The 17993-nt window shown below is 47.0% G+C and overlaps 1 protein-coding gene across 4 annotated transcripts in view; it reads left to right on the top strand.

The window, feature by feature from the left end:
- Positions 1–17680, top strand: part of KIF16B (kinesin family member 16B) — a 302297-nt gene extending 284617 nt beyond the window's left edge. For all 4 annotated transcript variants that reach the window (XM_055373559.2, XM_019017553.4, XM_019017552.3 and 1 more), the window contains one exon: positions 16373–17680. In XM_055373559.2, the coding sequence (XP_055229534.2) occupies positions 16373–16531 (159 nt within the window). In that variant the 3' untranslated portion in view covers positions 16532–17680. The remainder of the gene's footprint in view (positions 1–16372) is intronic.
- The last annotated feature ends 313 nt before the right edge of the window (positions 17681–17993 follow it).

Below are 17993 nucleotides of genomic sequence, written 5' to 3'. Positions count from 1 at the left end.
TAATTTATGTTTAGTCATAAATTATAAATAGAAACCAAAGAAACTTTTTTCATTCTGCTTTGACTAATTTCATTTATTCCGTCATATTTTACCTTATTCCCAAACCCATATATTTTGGTTATCTATCATTGTATAATGAACTGCCCTAAAACTTGGCACCTTAAAAACAACCACCATTTCATTGCTTATGATTATTTGGTTCTGGAAAATTTGGGCAGGGCCCAGCTGGATGGTTTATATACTCCAGGTGGTATCAAGACACGCCACTTATGGGCCTGCATTTTGATCATGACTCCACTAAGGACTAGGCTCAGCTGGGGCTCTCAAATCACCCATGGCATTAGTGCCAGTGCATTCTATTGGCTAAAACAAGTCACAAACCCCACCTAGGTTTAACGAAGAGAGCCACACAGGGTGTGAATCCCACGAAGCATGATGTGGTTCATTGGGGCCACCAGTACAGCAAATATCACACGTACCACTGTCCCAGCCAGCTGCCTGTTTATGACCATCTTCACCTCTGCTTGACCTTGTACTGGTTAGTTGGAAGTTTGTATTGGGCGGAAATGGATTCCACTCTTAGACTAAGGTTATTTTTAAATGATTCTGGGAATTCTGGACATTAGGAATCTCAACTGTGATATGATTCTGCCCAGAGAGATGAATAAGTATAGGAGAAAGATGACTGGATGTTTAAGGATACTAGAATTCTAATCCAACCTCTCTCAGCTGTAGTTCCTTCTTTGTTGAAGGATCAAAGGATCTAGCTAAGATTCCTCAGCTACAACAACATTGTGATTTTATGAGGATAAGAGAAAGGACTAGGTTACCTTTCAAAGATTTTTTCAGACTCTGGAGTAGTCAGACAGAAATGTTGGGTGTCTACTCTCCAACATTGCTGGAGAGAGTATAAATTGTACAGTGCCCACGGAAAACAATTCGGCAATATCTATCAAAATTTAAAAGGCACATACCCTTCGACCCAGCAATTCCATTTTAGGAATTTACCCTATGGGTAAAGTGATACACTTGCTTGTATATAAGATTGTTTATTACAGTGCTATTTGTAATAATCTTCATTCTTCATTATTTCATTCAACAAATACTGACTGAGTACCTAATGGGTACAAGACACTGTGTTAAGTTCTGGGGATACATCATTCGACTAAAGTAGTGAAAAATTATCGACCATGTATAGTTTACCTACTTGCAGGACTGCAAAGGATTAGAACAGCCTGCATGTTCATTAATAATGAGCTAGTACAACCAATTTCAGAATGAGAAACTATGTACTTCTGGAGAGGTCTTTAGTATAAGTTGTTAAGTGAACAAAGTGAGGTGCAGAAGAGTATGGTTGCTTATGTAGCTGCTTGTGTAAGTTGAAATGGAGGCATCTGTGTTTGTGGGGTTTGGGGGTTTGGTGCTTTTTGTTTGTTTTGGTTTGTTTTGTTTTGTTTTTTTGAGACAGGGTCTTACTCTCACCCAGACTGGAGTGCAGTGGCGTGATCATGGCTCAACTGCAGCCTCAACCTACTGGACTCAGGTGATCCTCCCACCTCAGCCTTCCAAGTAGCTGGAACTACAGGTGCACCACCACATCTGGTTAATATTTTTGTATTTTTTGTAGAGACAAGATTTCAGCATGTTGCCCAGGCTGGTCTGAAACTCCTGGTCTCAAGTGATCCACCTACCTCAGCCTCCCAAAGTGCTGGGATTAGAGATGTGAGCCATGGCACCTGGCTGGGTGTCTATATTTGTACTTGTTTATGTAGGCATTAAAATGCCATAGAAAGATATGCAAAAAAACTAATAACAATAAATTTTTTTGGATGCACTGGAGATTTGGGAAAACACAGGTGAATTGGAAGGAATCCTTTTCACTGTAGCGAAGACATGTACACATGCATGTACAAACAATGAAAAGTTCCCTTTCAACTCATAAATATCTGTGTGTATGACATTTTCAGTCAGTAAAGTATTACACATTTTAAAAATAAATTTTAAAAACAGGAATATTAATGCATACTCTGTGCTCAGAACTCACACATTTGAAGGCATGGTTACTCCAGAATCTTAGTGTAGAACTGTGCTATCCAGTACAGTAGCCACCAGCCACATGTTGCTATTTAATTTTAAAGTAAGATGAAGATTAAGGTAAAATCAAGGTAAAATTTTAAAAATTTAGTTTCTCAGTCTCACCAGCCACATTTTAAGTGCTCAGTAGCCACATGGCTAGCATAATGGACAGCACAGATAACAGACACTTCCGTCCTCTCAGAAAGCTCCAGAAGATGGTGCTGCTCTGGGATGCTTCGTACTGGGCACAGCACAAGCCTGTGGGTGTGAGTGCGGGAGGTGGGAGGGCACGTGCTCACCCTGTGAGTCTCAGGCCTGGACCGTGGGTGTTCCCAGCCAGTGTGCATGTGTGGCCCCTCTTGAGTTGGTGTGTTCTCTGCCAGGTGGCGTCTACTGTGCTGTGGCCTGTTTTTCTGCCATATGTTTTACTATATTCTGGGTTACAGTTTAGACCAGGGATTGGCAAACTACAGTTCTGTAGTAGGGAGAATTCTAAGAATGACCCCCCGGTGCCGTTGTAATCCTCCCCTCTTTGAGCTCGTGAGGAACTGTGATTGTGCTACACGACGTGGCGTAAGAGAGAGTGTCCCTGTGTGCTTAATCTAATCATGCGAGCCCCATAAAAGCAGAGTTTTTTCTGCCTGGTAACAGAAGAGGAAGCAGAGATTTGAAGCGTCAGTGTGAAAAAAGAGAGAGTGAAAGTAAAAATTGTTTCATTTGGGATAATATGCAAGAGAGAGGATTGCAATCCGGGACATACATACAGACCAGGGTGGCCTCTGGCAATGTCCAGGAAAAAAAGTAAAAGGTTGAGGCTTACTGGGGAAGGAGAAGGGTTTGCAAGTTGTTTTGAAAGAAAGCTTATGGTGCTGGTGGCAGCTTGCAAGGGCTGGCAAGTTCTGAGTGGCAAGTATCAGTAGTTGCCAGGTAGGACCTGTAATCTTGGAGGTACAATTAGGTCCTTACAGTTTTAGATTGGCTTGCAAAACAGTGTGCCAGGCAGGTGTTCCTGTGTAATTAGCTAGCTGTTCTTGTGCCAGTGGCTGTCCTGGTGTGACTCATGTCTTGTGATAGTTCCCGTGATCAGGCAGATCAAGCATGCGAGCCCTCTCTTCATGGCCTTCCCCAGCTCTGCTTGCCAGGGTTTGACACAAGTTACTCTCTTTGGAATCTTACAACTTTCGCAGAAGCATGAAGGGAATCTGATGGCTGGCTTCAAATGTGGAGGAGGCTGGGTGCCACTGAATGTAGGTGGTCTTTAGGAGCTGAGAGCAGCCGCTTGCTGAGAGTCAGCAAGGGAACCTCAGGCAGGACCCCAAGTCCTGTGATTACAGAATGCCGTATTTGGCCAACAACCTGAAGGAGTTTGGAAGTGGTTCTTCCCCAGGGCTTCCAGATAGGAGCCCAGCCTTTTTAACACCTTCATTTCAACCCAAGAGACCATAAGCAGAGGCTAGCTGCACTGTGGCAGGACTTCTGACCCACAGAACCATGAGCTAATGAATAGGTGTTGCTTCCAGCCACAACGTTTGTGGTAATTTGTTGTACAGCTATAGAAAACTGATATAGGCCCTCAGGTCACACCCACCTTGCCACCTGTTTTCATACTGTCTGTGAGCATGGCCTGAATATGCTAGACCTGTGATGCATGGAGACCTGGCAGGCTCACTGCCTGTTTTCCCGGCACTCAGCTGGCAGCCACGGCTCGCTGCTCCCCAGGGCCTGTGCTGGTCACCGCCTACACACTGGGGACTTGTTGGCAACTGCCAGTCACCAAGCAGTAGAGTCTCAGTTTGGGAAGTTTTCTTGCCTCTGGTCAGCTGCCCCAGTTGAGATGGCCAGGCTCTGTGCAAAGAGGGAGGCACACTAGGATTGGCACCACCAGGCAGAGAGTGAAACTGACCGTGACAGTGGCCTGCCCAGCACTGGGTGCAAAATGCGCCTTCCACCCTGGGTAGCCCACCCCAGGAAAACAGGATGGGGTGGAGCCGGAAGTTTCTCTCTTATTACATAAACACCTACATAATATCCTTAATTTCGCCTCTTTGCCTACAAAGCCCAAAGTATACCATCCATCCTTTTATAGAAAAAGCTTGCCCTGCCCTGAGTTAGACTGACAGAGGCTGGGAAAAGGTATGCAAGTGTTGGCACACCAAACTTGCTGCAATGAACACAATGAAAGTCTCACACTGGAGGTTCCAATGATGTTTTATGGTGGTTTCAAGTACCTTCGGGCAAGTGGTAGACTAAGTAGAAGTTGGGGATTAGCATTTGGAGACTCGTGAAAGTCCTCTGGCATCATAAGCATCATTTGACCAACAATTATGTATGGCAGCTGAAAGAGACTTCCTGAAGACCTGGCAGGACTTCACCGTAGAGAAGAGATACCACCACCAGCGCACAGTGCCACCACCCAACTGTGTAGGGCCCCCAGCATGGGGACTGGCAGAGCCCAGGTCCGGGAGCAGTCCTGTTCCCAGGAGTCTGTCCTATCTGCTGAATGCTCTGTGCCTGTGGGCCTGGTCTAGTCATGCTAGACAATTGGTGATGCCCCAAAGCCCTGCCTCCCAGCTGCTAGGCTTGGTACCTGCTTCCTGCTCTGCCCAGAACAGGCTTCCTCCAGTATCTTCCTCCAGTGTCTTCACCTGCTTGATTCTCATCACCCTATGGGTCTTGGCATAAAAGTAACCAATTCCCAGGACTAGGCATACAGCCTTTCCTTTCCCTTGGGGTCCCAAGTCACCTCATTGCAGTTCTCTCATAGTCCTATTTTAATTGTAATTACTGCTTTACCTATTTGTCTCCCAGGCAGGCAGGACTGTGTTACTTGGCACAAGAACTGAGTAGTATTAGCTATTGAATGCCCAGCACCGCCGGGCGCAGTGGCTCATGCCTGTAATCCCAGCACTTTGGGAGGCTGAGGCGGGCATATCAGCTGAGGTCAGGGGTTCGAGGCCAGCCTGACCAGCATGGTGAAACCCCATCTCTACTAAAAAATACAAAAATTAGCCAGGCATGATGGCGCATGCCTTTAGTCCCAGCTACTCAGGAGGCTGAGGCAGGAGAATTGCTTGAACCTGGGAGGCGGAGGTTGCGGTGAGCTGAGATCATGCCACTGCACTCCAGCCTGAGCGACAGAGTGAGACTCTGTCTCAAAAAAAAAAAAAAGAAAAAGAATGCCCAGCACCTAGCCCAAAACTGGTGTGTAGAAAGCTTTCAGTAAGTACTTATTGGGTGCATGAATGAAGTCTGAAGAGAAGGGAGTCAGTACAGAGCACACCTTGAGCCAGTCCTTGGAAGATGAGAAGGATCTAGATGATGGGAGCAAAGCACTCATGGGAACAAGGAGAGACTCTGAGCAGTGGAGGATGGTGCCAGCCAGCATGCGCCTGTGAGGGGAGGAGGGGAGGCACCGTGTCTGTTTCATTCAGCTCAATACCCAGGCCTGGCTTACTGCTTCTTGGAGAACACGTGTGCAGTGACTGCGCTGGATGGATGAGTTACCCAAACCAAGCTGTCCTGATTTCCTTGGAGTGTGGAGCACATTTGGGAGCATGTTGGAAAGGGAACCCAGCCTATTTGACCCAGTGTAGCCAAACTTTAGGATTCCTAATAAGCCAACAAGAGGTATTTAGACTTGAATTTATGGGAGTTTAGAATTGGGAAGACTTGACTGGATGGATCATATTGACCACACTGGGTCGATTCGTGATACATAGCCAGGGGTGACCTGAACTCTTTCAGGTCTAGAAACATCCCTGAGTAGCTCCATTCAGGCCTGATCCATCTTCAGGGCCCATCAGTGGATGATGAATTTTCCAAGTACTGCAAGTTAAATGAGACCTCTAAGTCTTACTAGACTGATACTTGTCTTTAAGCCGCCACCGTGGTTAATGACTTCTGAGAATGAGGAATGCCACTGAACTCCTTTCTCTGTTAATATGTCACTATGGAAAGGTGGATAAAGGTCCATTACATTTTTAAAGAACATTTCAATTTTAGTAATTTCAATAACTTTAAATTAAATTATAGATTTATGTTAAAATTTTGTAAAATAAAGAGGACCTCACAACAATGAGATGGCTGGAAAAATCATTAGAATGACATGGCTGAGGTGATATATTGCACATGAAATAAGCAGTCGGCCGCAGTTATAGTCATGAGCCGTATTAAAACAGAAACTTTTTAATAACATAAAATGGTCACAATTTTATCTCCCTGATAATTAAAATAGAAGGCAGAGAGCCAGCAGATAAGGAGGCTTAGGTCTTTCAAAGGCATCTGAAGGCCCAAATTCTCATTCTTGCATTTTCTACACACACACACACACACATACACACACGCGCGCACGCGCGTGCGCAGCAGTTGACTGAAATTCAGGGAAAATTCTGGGAGGCTGCATGTGCATAGTATGGACAGCCCCAAAGAAAGCCCATGTTACATTTCAGGCTTACGGGCTTGAACCTTCGGAATTAAATTAGGCAATAATGGCTTTCTCCTACATTTGAAGAGCTGGTCACTTAGCCTCTTATGACCTGTTGACCTTAGCCAAGTCACTGCCTCTTGGAATCTCAGTTACTTCCTCTGTAAACAAAGGACATCCATTCTTGTCCCTCTCCTAAGGGTGTCTTAGGGGCTCACATGAGCTCATGAACCGGAAACTTTGTACAAAGTATCTGCAGGCTGAATCCAAATTCAAGGCCCTCTGCATTCTGCTTCACATCCTGCTGTTTCCCACCCAGATCCTTGCACAGGCTGGCCTTGGCCTTGCTCTCTTGCTCAGACTGTTAGCTGAACTTGGACACCACCCCTCCTTCCCTCCATCCCCTGGTCTAAAATTGTCCTTTATTTCAAGGTCACAGACCTAAAAGGGAATGGGTGTAAGAGAGGAGGGAAGCCACACCATGCAGCTCCTTGTTGACTTCACAGGTTTTTGCCAGGATGGACTATGAAATCCATGGTTAGTTCCTGTGAGCAAACCAGCATTTCACCCAAAAGATTTACAGTTCAAAAGAAAAACCCAAAAGAAGCTGCCTAAAGGCCAGATTTTGCCCACGTTTTTCCAGTAACTCCAAAGCATGTTTCCTTTCAGGCAGAGCTCAGACTGAAATTGTATTGTAGGTCACACATGAATCATAGTAATATAATGACCTTCAAGAATGTCTAAATGGAATAGCATGTAGCAGCAAATTATATTTTCAATTTTTTTTCCTGATGCATAAACTAATTGAGGTGCCATGCTAAAGCTCTAATATAATGGACTAAATTCTTGCTGAATTACTCTGTATTGCTGTAGGGAGTTCATTTTGCCTTTCAGAACTTATTAACACACTATTAGACCCTATTAGTAGACCCTATTAGCCTGTGTTTTGGTTCAAAAGATTGATAATGTTCAGTAGTTGTCTTTTGAAATGGCATTGGAAATTTAAAGATTGGGCTATGTGTAGATCAGGGTCTGGGGCAGGAGCCTTCCAGCTTCAGGCCTAGCTGTGGATGGACCACCGGGATACTCTGACCTATCTGAAATGTGATTCTCCAGAGCCTCCTAGGATCAACCTCTTCCTAAGAGAAGAGCGTGATAGGCAGATACCTCCATCTTAGCATAGACTAGCCCTGGAGGAGCTTGATTGTGTTCTACAAGGAAGGTTTCTTCTGATTCCTGACCCTTGTCTGCCCCCTGCCAGCGCTGTGAGATTATTGTTAGTTAACTTGATGGTAAACAGTAGAAAATGACTGTCACCACAGTAAACAGATGGAATCATTCGCTCCTAGCCTTGGGAACGGACAGAGACCAAAGGCTCTCCTGAAACTGCCCAGCTTTCCTGAATTTCTCAAACTCTTGAAAATGCTCCATAACAGCAGCTACACAATCTGGAAGAGGTGTCCCCCAAAGGACCCTTGGTTCCAGGAGACTCCAAGTGCTAGTAGCTTGATTAGCTCTTTGGCTGTAAGGTGTCCACCCAGAATATCATGGGAAAAGCTTATCTGTCCTATGCCTTAAGTCAACCAGTTAACCAATTCCCAGAGAGGGGAAAGGTGTTTCTTCAGAAGGGGATTGGGCTGCTGTTTGGGAAGGGAAATGGATACAGGGCAGTCAGAGAATGGCCAGTGCCCACCAAGGCACTGTAAGGGAGATATCGAAGCATTCCCTGAGCTGCCTTGGCTCCCTGTAGAAGAGTGTGAGCCTTGCAGAGAAAGAGGACCTTCCCCGTGTTTGTAAGGAACTTTTAACTCTGAAGAACCAGTGCCCGCTGGTCCCCACGAAAGCACCATCAGGCCTAGGAAAGGCAGTGCATCTGACCCAAGCAGCTAAGATGCCCGGTGTAGACAGACTTGCCCGGTGAGAGACCATGTGGCTCAGCAGAGGGGACCTGACTGAGAAGCAGGGGATGGCAGGAGCTGTGGGTGGCAGGCAGGAGCCTGAGTCTAGGGTGTCTCTCATATCACCACACCCCGCCTTCTTCTGCTCGTGTCTTCTAGCCTCCACTTTGAAAGCTCATAGTCCTGTACAGGATTTTGTGTTTGTTTGTTTTGGGGGGATTTTAAACATCATGTGACAGGGTCACACTTTCTTTGGAACAGACCCATGGGGGTCCATGTCTCCCAGTTACCTGTACCCCCTGCTCACTGCCCCTGAGCAACAAAATATGCCCAAAATCTATAGAAGAAAGGCAATTCATGAAATCGAGGTACTCTATGTCAGCACTGAAATATACCGTAAAGATTAGCCATCTAAATTTGATTTTCTGAAAGTATCGATAAGAAAACACCTACGTCAGTATTGGTCCAAGTCACAAAAAGCAAATAACCTAGATAGATATCTGATATATTTCTTATTATTCTTAAATTCTTTTTGCCAGCTTGGTAAACAAATAAATCATGGGTACCCGTCTCCAACGTTGTTGTGCTGGTTTGGTTTCCTTTTCATTTCCACCTCTTTTGTCTTCCCCTCCATCCCAGCCCTGTTTCTCTTGTCCTCCCCTAGACAGCCCCCTCTGTCTCTCTGTGGCCCCCTTTCTCTCTCAGCCTCTTCTCTTTCCCATGATCACTCACTGTCAGACAGACCCTCTCCTAGGCCCCCTTTGGCTCTGCCATCCCATCTTATTTCTGGTTTGCAATCATATTGAAAGAAGATTTGGTTTAATCTGACTTTCCTCCTCCAACTATCCAAGTCAGGGCCATAATGTTGTGCAACCCTAGGAGGTGCTTTTGCTGTTCTCAGTGGCCCTGACACAGGACATTTGACAAAGCAAAGACTCAGGTGTGTCACTGTCCACCAGGTGAGCAAGAGCTGCAGGCCTTCTGTGGTCCCTGACGTGCTAGAGATTTAAATACGCCTGCTTTTATTTCTTTTTGTAATGGAGAAAATGTCCTGTGAAAGTCAGAAACACATTGGATATTGGACTTCACAAATCTTTTTCCCACTTTGCCCTTCTGACCTGGATAAGTCACTTAAACTCCTAATATCCTTCAGTTTTCGCAATGCTCTTTTATAAAGCGTGCTGACCTGGGGAGATGCAGCTTGACACCTGGACTGATTTTTCACATCCTGGGAGGGCTACGGTGACTTTGGGGTCAACAACAAAGGATAGCTTTGACAGGGGGATTTTAATTTTCTCCCTTCAGCCACTGATGCTGTGGAAAACATTGTGAGCACAGGCAATAAAAATTACTAATATGAATGTGTGTTGTTAGGTAAGTATGTGTATTTTAAATATTATATATATATATAATATATACATAAAATTGCAGAGTTCAAGTACATTGGCTAAGCTTAGATTTGAGTGTAAATCTCTACAGGAAACTTCTTTATTGGAAGGATAGTGATAAACTTGACTCATCAGACACCAGTAGTATTGGGAAGTAGATATCATTAGTGAAGAAGAGTTCAGACTAAAGGACCAAAGCGGTGACCACCGCTTATCCCTGTGTTAAAGCCAATCGGTGGTTTTGTTCAGATGTGAAATACTGCACAGTGCTGGTACTCAACAGACCACGGCTATGCGCACAGCATGGCCGCATCTCACAGACATGGCAGTAAGCCATGGAAGCCAGACACAAAAGAGTATATCCCAAATGATTCCGCTCATATGAGGTTCAAAAACTGGCAATTCGAATCTCTGGTGCTAGAAATCAGAATAGCGATTGCCCTTGAGGGAAGGTTTGTACTGGAGGAGGGAGTACGAGGAGGGCTGCCTGGGGGCTGGAAGTGTTGTATAATTCATATCTAGATGCTGATGGCATAGATATATTAACTTTGTGAAACTGTATTCAACTGTATACTTGTGTGTGGTTTTCTGTGCATATACTTTAATTCAAAAAAAGATAACTAATTAAAATCAGCAAGGTTTCTTCTCAGCACGTTTCCTAAGCTTGGCAGTGTTCCAGGGATGATAGGGGGCTTCAGAGAAGAATGAGACACTGTCTGTGACCTTAAGAACTTTCTAGAATTTTAGTTCTGTCTTGTGTCCCCAGCTGTAGCCCCAGTCCCTTGTTTTTTTTTTTCATTTGCCAGAATTTGTTCAGCCCATTTGAAGCATGTGGCTCTGGACATGGCCAACAAAGGTCATGCCTCATCTTAACAGACTTTAGAGCACTTTGAGGTCGCTGGAAAGAACACTTCCTAATCAAATCATTTCTTTGCGCCAAGGAAGCAGGCTATGTAAAGGAGGCGAAAGCTGCGTAATTCTCCTTAAGCAGAAATTTGTTTTGCGAAGAGAAAACTCTTCTGTAATGTTTAGAATTAGTCAAATCAGATCACTCTATCTGGAGTTTTTGTCAAACAACACTAATGAGTTTATTTAAAGAAAAAGACATTACTGACAGTTGTATTGTTCTCTTCTCATGGTGGTGCTCTTGAAGGGAGGTGTCTCAAATACTTCCTCTTTTCCTTTCATTTATATTTTTAACTTTTACTTCTCTTCTCATTATACCCTTTAGGCTTTATTGGCCCTTTATAGGGACCCTACTTTGTGTACTAATTATGACAAATGCTGATATAACATCTGCTTCCAGATTTAAATTGCCTTCCAGTCTGTCAGAGTTCATCTTGAAGGCAGCTTTGCTGTAAACATCAGCCTGCCTGTTAATGCAGCCTGTGGGAGACCTGAAGCCGGAGCCCACAGGAGCTACCCGAGATGAGGCCTGTGCAGCGAGCCTTGCTCTATCATGCATTAAACTGTGAAAGAGCAGTGGCTCCACGCACAAGTCAGCAAGCTCTGCGTCTCCCGTTTTCCAAATCATCTCACCCTTGATCTTCCCAGAACAATCAGTTGTGCACAGGCATTGCACCGCGAGCGTTGGCTGGTTGAGTGTAGTCTGCGATATGTACTGGTGACCCTGTTTGATGCAATTCAAGTCCCTTTAAAGTTGATATTCTCAGGGTCCCTTCCCGCAGAAAAGTGGAAGTCAGGTCTCTCTTTGCCCCTCTGATAAAAATAATTACTACGATTAAGATCTTCACTTTTCAGCAGTTGATTTTCGTAACTTCTTACCTATACCTAATTTCAATTTCAGGATCGTTTCTTGAGAGGGTACCATGAGACCAGTAAGTTAGGGATATGGAACAAGAAAAAACATCTTGAGTTGAGAATACTTGCTTTCAAGTCTTCTCTCTAGATTACTAGCCTTGCTCACCTCTCCTGGCAATAGCTTCCTTATCAGGAAATGGGTAATACCAGAAGAAGATGTGATTCCAGGCCAAGTGTAAGGATAACATAAAGTTAGGGGCCTTAGGAAACTTTTGAAGGGGATGCAAATATTTATCTTGATTTAATGGTGGTTTCACATGGGTCAGCACTCATGAAGTTATACATTTAAAGAATGTACAGTTTATCTGGCCGGGCACAGTGGCTCACACCTGTAATCCCAATACTTTGGGAGGCCAAGTGGGGTGGATCATTTGAGGTCAGGCATTTGAGACCAGCCTGGCCAACATGGTGAAACCCCGTCTCTACTAAAAATACAAAAAAATTAGCTGGGCATGGTGGCACATGCCTGTAGTCCCAGCTACTCAGGAGGCTGAGGCAGGAGAATTGCTTGAACCCAGGAGACAGAGGTTGTGGTGAGCTGAGATCGCACCACTGCACTCCAGCCTGGGAGATAGATCAAGACTCCATCTCAAAAAAGAAAAACAAAAAGTACAATTTATCATGCACCAGTTTTACTTCCATTAAGTGTAAAACATTGGATGTTAGAAGATTTTTAGAAACTAAGTTATTTTACAAGTGTTGTTGTTAGTAGTCCTCATTAATATTTTGAAGGAGAATTAACAAATTCTCGTTGAGTAGAATGTCTTCTTTCAGAAGGAAATTTCAGGTTGGCAATTCATAAAGGTAGCTAAATTCTACTTCCTCTTCTCAACTGTGGCATGGTCGACATTTGGGCCAGATAATTCTTTGTCCTGTGCTTTGGCAGATGTTAGCAGCATCCCTGGCCAGCATCCACCAGGTACACTGCCTGTGCACCCCTATGTGACACTCAAAACTGCCACCAAACACTGCTGAACACCCTATGGGGCAGAACTGCCTCTTGTTGGGAACTACTGCTCCAGGCTTAGGCCATGTTGCTTTCACAAATTTTTTTTTCTCTCTTTTTTTTTTTTTTTTTCTTTTTTATTTTTTATTGATCATTCTTAGGTGTTTCTTGCAGAGGGGAATTTGGCAGGGTCACAGGACAATAGTGGAGGGAAGGTCAGCAGATAAACAAGTGAACAAAGTTCTCTGGTTTTCCTAGGCAGAGGACCTTGCGGCCTTCCGCAGTGTTTGTGTCCCTGGGTACTTGAGATTAGGGAGTGGTGATGACTCTTAACGAGCATGCTGCCTTTAAGCATCTGGTTAACAAAGCACATCTTGCAACGCCCTTAATCCATTCAACCCTGAGTGGATACAGCACATGTTTCAGAGAGCACAGGGTTGGGGGTAAGGTCACAGATCAACAGGATCCCAAGGCAGAAGAATTTTTCTTAGTACAGAACAAAATGAAGTCTCCCATGTCTACCTCTTTCTACACAGACACGGCAACCATCCGATTTCCCAATCTTTTCCCCACCTTTCTCCCCTTTCTATTCCACAAAACTGCCATTGTCTTCATGGCCCGTTCTCAATGAGCTGTTGGGTACACCTCCCAGACGGGGTGGTGGCCGGGCAGAGGGGCTCCTCACTTCCCAGTAGGGGCGGCCGGGCAGAGGCGCCCCTCACCTCCCGGACGGGGTGGCTGGCCGGGCGGGGGGCTGACCCCCCCCACCTCCCTCCTGGACGGGTTGGCTGGCCGGGCGGGGGGCTGACCCCCCCACCTCCCTCCCAGACAGGGCGGCTGGCCGGGCGGGAGGGCTGACCCCCCCACCTCCCTCCCGGACGGGGCGGCTGGCCGGGCAGAGGGGCTCCTCACTTCCCAGTAGGGGCAGCCGGGCAGAGGCGCCCCTCACCTCCCGAACGGGGGCGGCTGGCCGGGCAGGGGGCTGACCCCCCCACCTCCCTCCCAGACGGGGCGGCTGGCCAGGCGGGGGGCTGACCCCCCCACCTCCCTCCCAGACGGGGCGGCTGGCCGGGCAGAGGGGCTCCTCACTTCCCAGTAGGGGTGGCCGGGCAGAGGCGCCCCTCACCTCCCCGACGGGGCGGCTGGCCGGGCGGGGGGCTGACCCCCCCACCTCCCTCCCAGACGGGGCGGCTGGCCGGGCAGAGGGGCTCCTCACTTCCCAGTAGGGGCGGCCGGGCAGAGGCGCCCCTCACCTCCCGAACGGGGGCAGCTGGCCAGGTGGGGGGCTGACCCCCCCACCTCCCTCCCGGATGGGGCGGCTGGCCGGGCAGAGGGGCTCCTCACTTCCCAGTAGGGGCGGCCGGGCAGAGGCGCCCCTCACCTCCCGAACGGGGGCGGCTGGCCAGGCGGGGGGCTAACCCCCCCACCTCCCTCCCAGATGGGGCAGCTGGCCGGGCGGGGGGCTGACACCCCCACCTCCCTCCCAGATGGGGCGGCTGGCCGGGTGGGGGGCTGATCCCCCCACCTCCCTCCCGGACGGGGCGGCTGGCCGGGCAGAGGGGCTCCTCACTTCCCAGTAGGGGTGGCCAGGCAGAGGCGCCCCTCACCTCCCGGACAGGGCGGCTGGCCGGGCGGGAGGCTGATCCCCCCACCTCCCTCCCGGACGGGGTGGCTGGCCGGGTGGGGGGCTGACCCCCCCACCTCCCTCCCGGACGAGGTGGCTGCCGGGCGGAGACGCTCCTCACTTCCCAGACGGGGTGGCTGCTGGGCGGAGGGGCTCCTCACTTCTCAGACGGGGCGGCTGCCGGGCGGAGGGGCTGCTCACTTCTCAGACGGGGCGGTTGCCAGGCAGAGGGTCTCCTCACTTCTCAGACGGGGCGGCCGGGCAGAGACGCTCCTCACATCCCGGACGGGACGGCAGGACAGAGGTGCTCCCCACATCTCAGACGATGGGCGGCCGGGCAGAGACGTTCCTCACTTCCTAGATGGGATGGCGGCCGGGAAGAGGCACTCCTCACTTCCTAGATGGGATGGCGGCTGGGCAGAGACGCTCCTCACTTTCCAGACTGGGCAGCCAGGCAGAGGGGCTCCTCACATCCCAGACAATGGGCGGCCAGGCGGAGACGCTCCTCGCTTCCCAGACGGGGGGGCGGCCGGGCAGAGGCTGCAATCTCGGCTCTTTGGGAGGCCAAGGCAGGTGGCTGGGAGGTGGTTGTAGCGAGCCGAGATCACGCCACTGCACTCCAGCATGGGCACCATTGAGCACCGAGTTAATGAGACTACGTCTGCAATCCCGGCACCTCGGGAGGCCGAGGCTGGCAGATCACTCGTGGTTAGGAGCTGGAGACCAGCCCGGCTGACACAGCGAAGCCCCGTCTCCACCAAAAAAATACGAAAACCAGTCAGGCGTGGCGGCGTGCGCCTGCAATCGCAGGCACTCGGCAGGCTGAGGCAGGAGAATCAGGCAGGGAGGTTGCAGTGAGCTGAGATGGCAGCAGTACCGTCCAGCTTCGGCTCGGCATCAGAGGGAGACCGTGGAAAGAGAGGGAGAGGGAGACCGTGGGGAGAGGGAGAGGGAGAGGGAGAGGGAGAGAGCCTTTCACAAATTTTTTGTTGTTACTCAGAGTCCAGAATTATTATGTGTAATTCCTAAGACTGTGCCAGGGTTGTTTGGGTTTTTTAAGCACACTGAGACAATAATAAAGGTTTGGGTCTAACCCCTTCCCTCCAGCCCATTTTCTGTTACGGATGAGATTTGCCTGGCCTCAAATATATTAACTATTCTTGTGTGCCCTCTTTTCCTTGAACACATCCCTCCAGCTCCCACATCTGATTTTATCTCCAGTTCCCAGAGCCTAGTCTCACATATGCTTTGCTTTCTCAGTGCCAAAAACGGCAGATAATGTTGCAACAAACATGCAGCAGGGGTCTGGAGCAATTAATTGTAGTAAGGATTCCTTTTTGTTGATGATTATAGGACATGCAAAAAGATCTGTAAATATCAGTACTTGGAACTGACCCTCTTGTCCTCAGTATTGCTTTCCCTTTATTTTATAAGAAGGATTCAAAACAGATACTGACTGTGCAATTTTAAAATACCAGTAAGCAGCACATTTAACCTTGTACAGATGGCCGGCCTTTTTTTTTTTTTTTTTTAATCATCTTTCTATTTAATGAGTAACTGGGAGCGGGGAGGAAATGACTTTTTTAAATAAGAGATTAACTAGTGACACTGTGGCTGAGAGGCCAATCCCCTGTGCCTGGCACCCTTGACATTTCCCTAGGCATTGTCTGCTGTAGATCTGAGGCAGTGCTGCCCAGAATCAGTGCTGAGCCAAAGATATTTCTTCTGTGCTTATGTGTTTTGTGACTCCGTCTTCTCTGGTTGGTCTGATGACAGGTGGGACAGTGGAGGACATTCCTCACGTGCTGGTTTTAATGACAATGATAGCACTTTCCAGGTGGGTGGGAAGTTGTTTCTGGAAATTTTTTCTCTTCTTGACACCATCCAACAGTATCTTGACCGTATTCTGATTGATTGATTGATTGATTGATTGATTGATTGATTGAGACAGGGTCTTGCTTTATCACCCAGGCAGGAGTGCAGTGGCACCATCACAGCTCACTGCAGCCTCTACCTCCTGGGCTCAAGTGATCCTCCTGCCTCAGTGCACCACCCTGTCCAGCTAATTTCTTTATTTTTTGTAGAGATGAGGTTTCTCCATGTTGCCTGGACTGGTCTCAAACTCCTGAGCTCAGGCGATCCCACCCGCCTTGACCTCCCAATTGACCATGTTCTTAACTCTTGTCTCTTCCACAGAAATACCTCAGGGACTTTTTCAGCGTGATGCTCCAGTCCGCAACATCTCCCCTCCACATCAACAAAGTGGGACTGACTCTCTCGAAACATACCATTTGTGAGTTTTCACCATTCTTCAAGAAAGGAGTCTTTGACTACAGCAGCCATGGGACGGGGTAGAGCCAGGGGCGATGGAGGAACCACCATAGCAGTGCCTTCTCGTCAAAGCGGGCTCTGATGCAGGGCAGCTCCCCCATGTGAGGATCCGGGTCTGCCTCCTCCTGCTGAAGGCAGACGTGCAGCAGCGGGCCCGGGCCACCTCACGTTTCCATACCTAGTGCCTGAGTTTGGGGATGGGATGCTCTGCCTGCTGATGTGGCCCTGACAGGCAGCCGTTACCATTCCATTGCGGTTGAACGTGGCCTTTTCCCACAGTGCTTCCTTCTCACTGCGCAGCAAAGTTCGTCCCCTGTGGCAAGATAGATGTAGTTGGGCCATCGTGGGTTCCCTGAGCCCAGCCAGCCTGGGACCTCCCAAAGTGGGTGGCTTACCAGACCACCCTTAAATGACTTTCATCTGGTTTCCTCTTTCACCAAAATATACTCGTATTTTTTATATTTCTTCCATGTGGCTGGCTATATTCCAAGAAAAGCATTTTAAATTATTTCATTGTATTTTTTTCTTTTTTTCCCTCATTTGAATCAGAACTTTTATATAAAACCCAAACACTGATGTTTACACAGAATTTCATATTCTGCAAAAGGGATTTTTTGATCCAATCATGAAGGTAGTCTTCCACGCTTGACAAATTGGATGTAGACAACATCACTTAAAACTTCTATAAATCCCTACAATTAGGATATTTATTTAACCTTGAATATTCAAGAACATTCTCCCAAATCTAAATGGCTACTGTGCATTCTTGAGCTTTTTCTGCTAAGCACAAAATGAACGCAAAGCTAAATGCATATTTTTAAGTATTATTCACATTTTTTGTTACAGAATCTATTGGATCTTTGGCTGGAAAACTAGAATTTATAGCAGTTTATTAATGATACCTTAAATTACTCAGGACTTAATGTAGCATTGCACTTCTGTGTACAGTAAAACTGCTTTGTTTTACTAAAGAGAAAAATGTGAGTGGAAAAAATATGTATGTGGTATATACTCAAATGTATATAATTCTATCTATAGATTTATATATGTATACATTCTGTACAGTAGTTCCATCAAAATATGTAATAATTCACACCAAATTTATTAAATGTATTTGCTTTTTCAAAATTTAAATTGAGCTGCTATCAATATTAAATGAAGTTATGGCATCTACCCTGTAGCTCAGCTTATTTTAGGTCTGTAACATGATCATTCATACTAGTCTGTTTAAACATTGATCTAATGTTCTTGGAAATATACATAATGTATAACTCAGCATTTGTGTTGCAGAAGATGCAGTGATAGTAATGACTGAAGTCATAAATGAGTGGTTAACAGAACATGTTTGCATTCCATCTTCTAGAGAATGCCTTCACAACAAAGTTCTCCAACCTGAAAAATATGCGTAAATGTGCAATTATCCCTATAAGGAGGAAAACTAGTATTGCACTAATTAAATATCATAGTATAGTGTGAAAAAAAAATG

This window comes from Gorilla gorilla, chromosome 21, assembly GCF_029281585.2.
Source record: "Gorilla gorilla gorilla isolate KB3781 chromosome 21, NHGRI_mGorGor1-v2.1_pri, whole genome shotgun sequence".
Classification (NCBI taxonomy): domain Eukaryota; kingdom Metazoa; phylum Chordata; class Mammalia; order Primates; family Hominidae; genus Gorilla; species Gorilla gorilla.
Note: the sequence above shows the minus strand (reverse complement) of the source record. Positions and strands in the feature narration are given on the sequence as shown.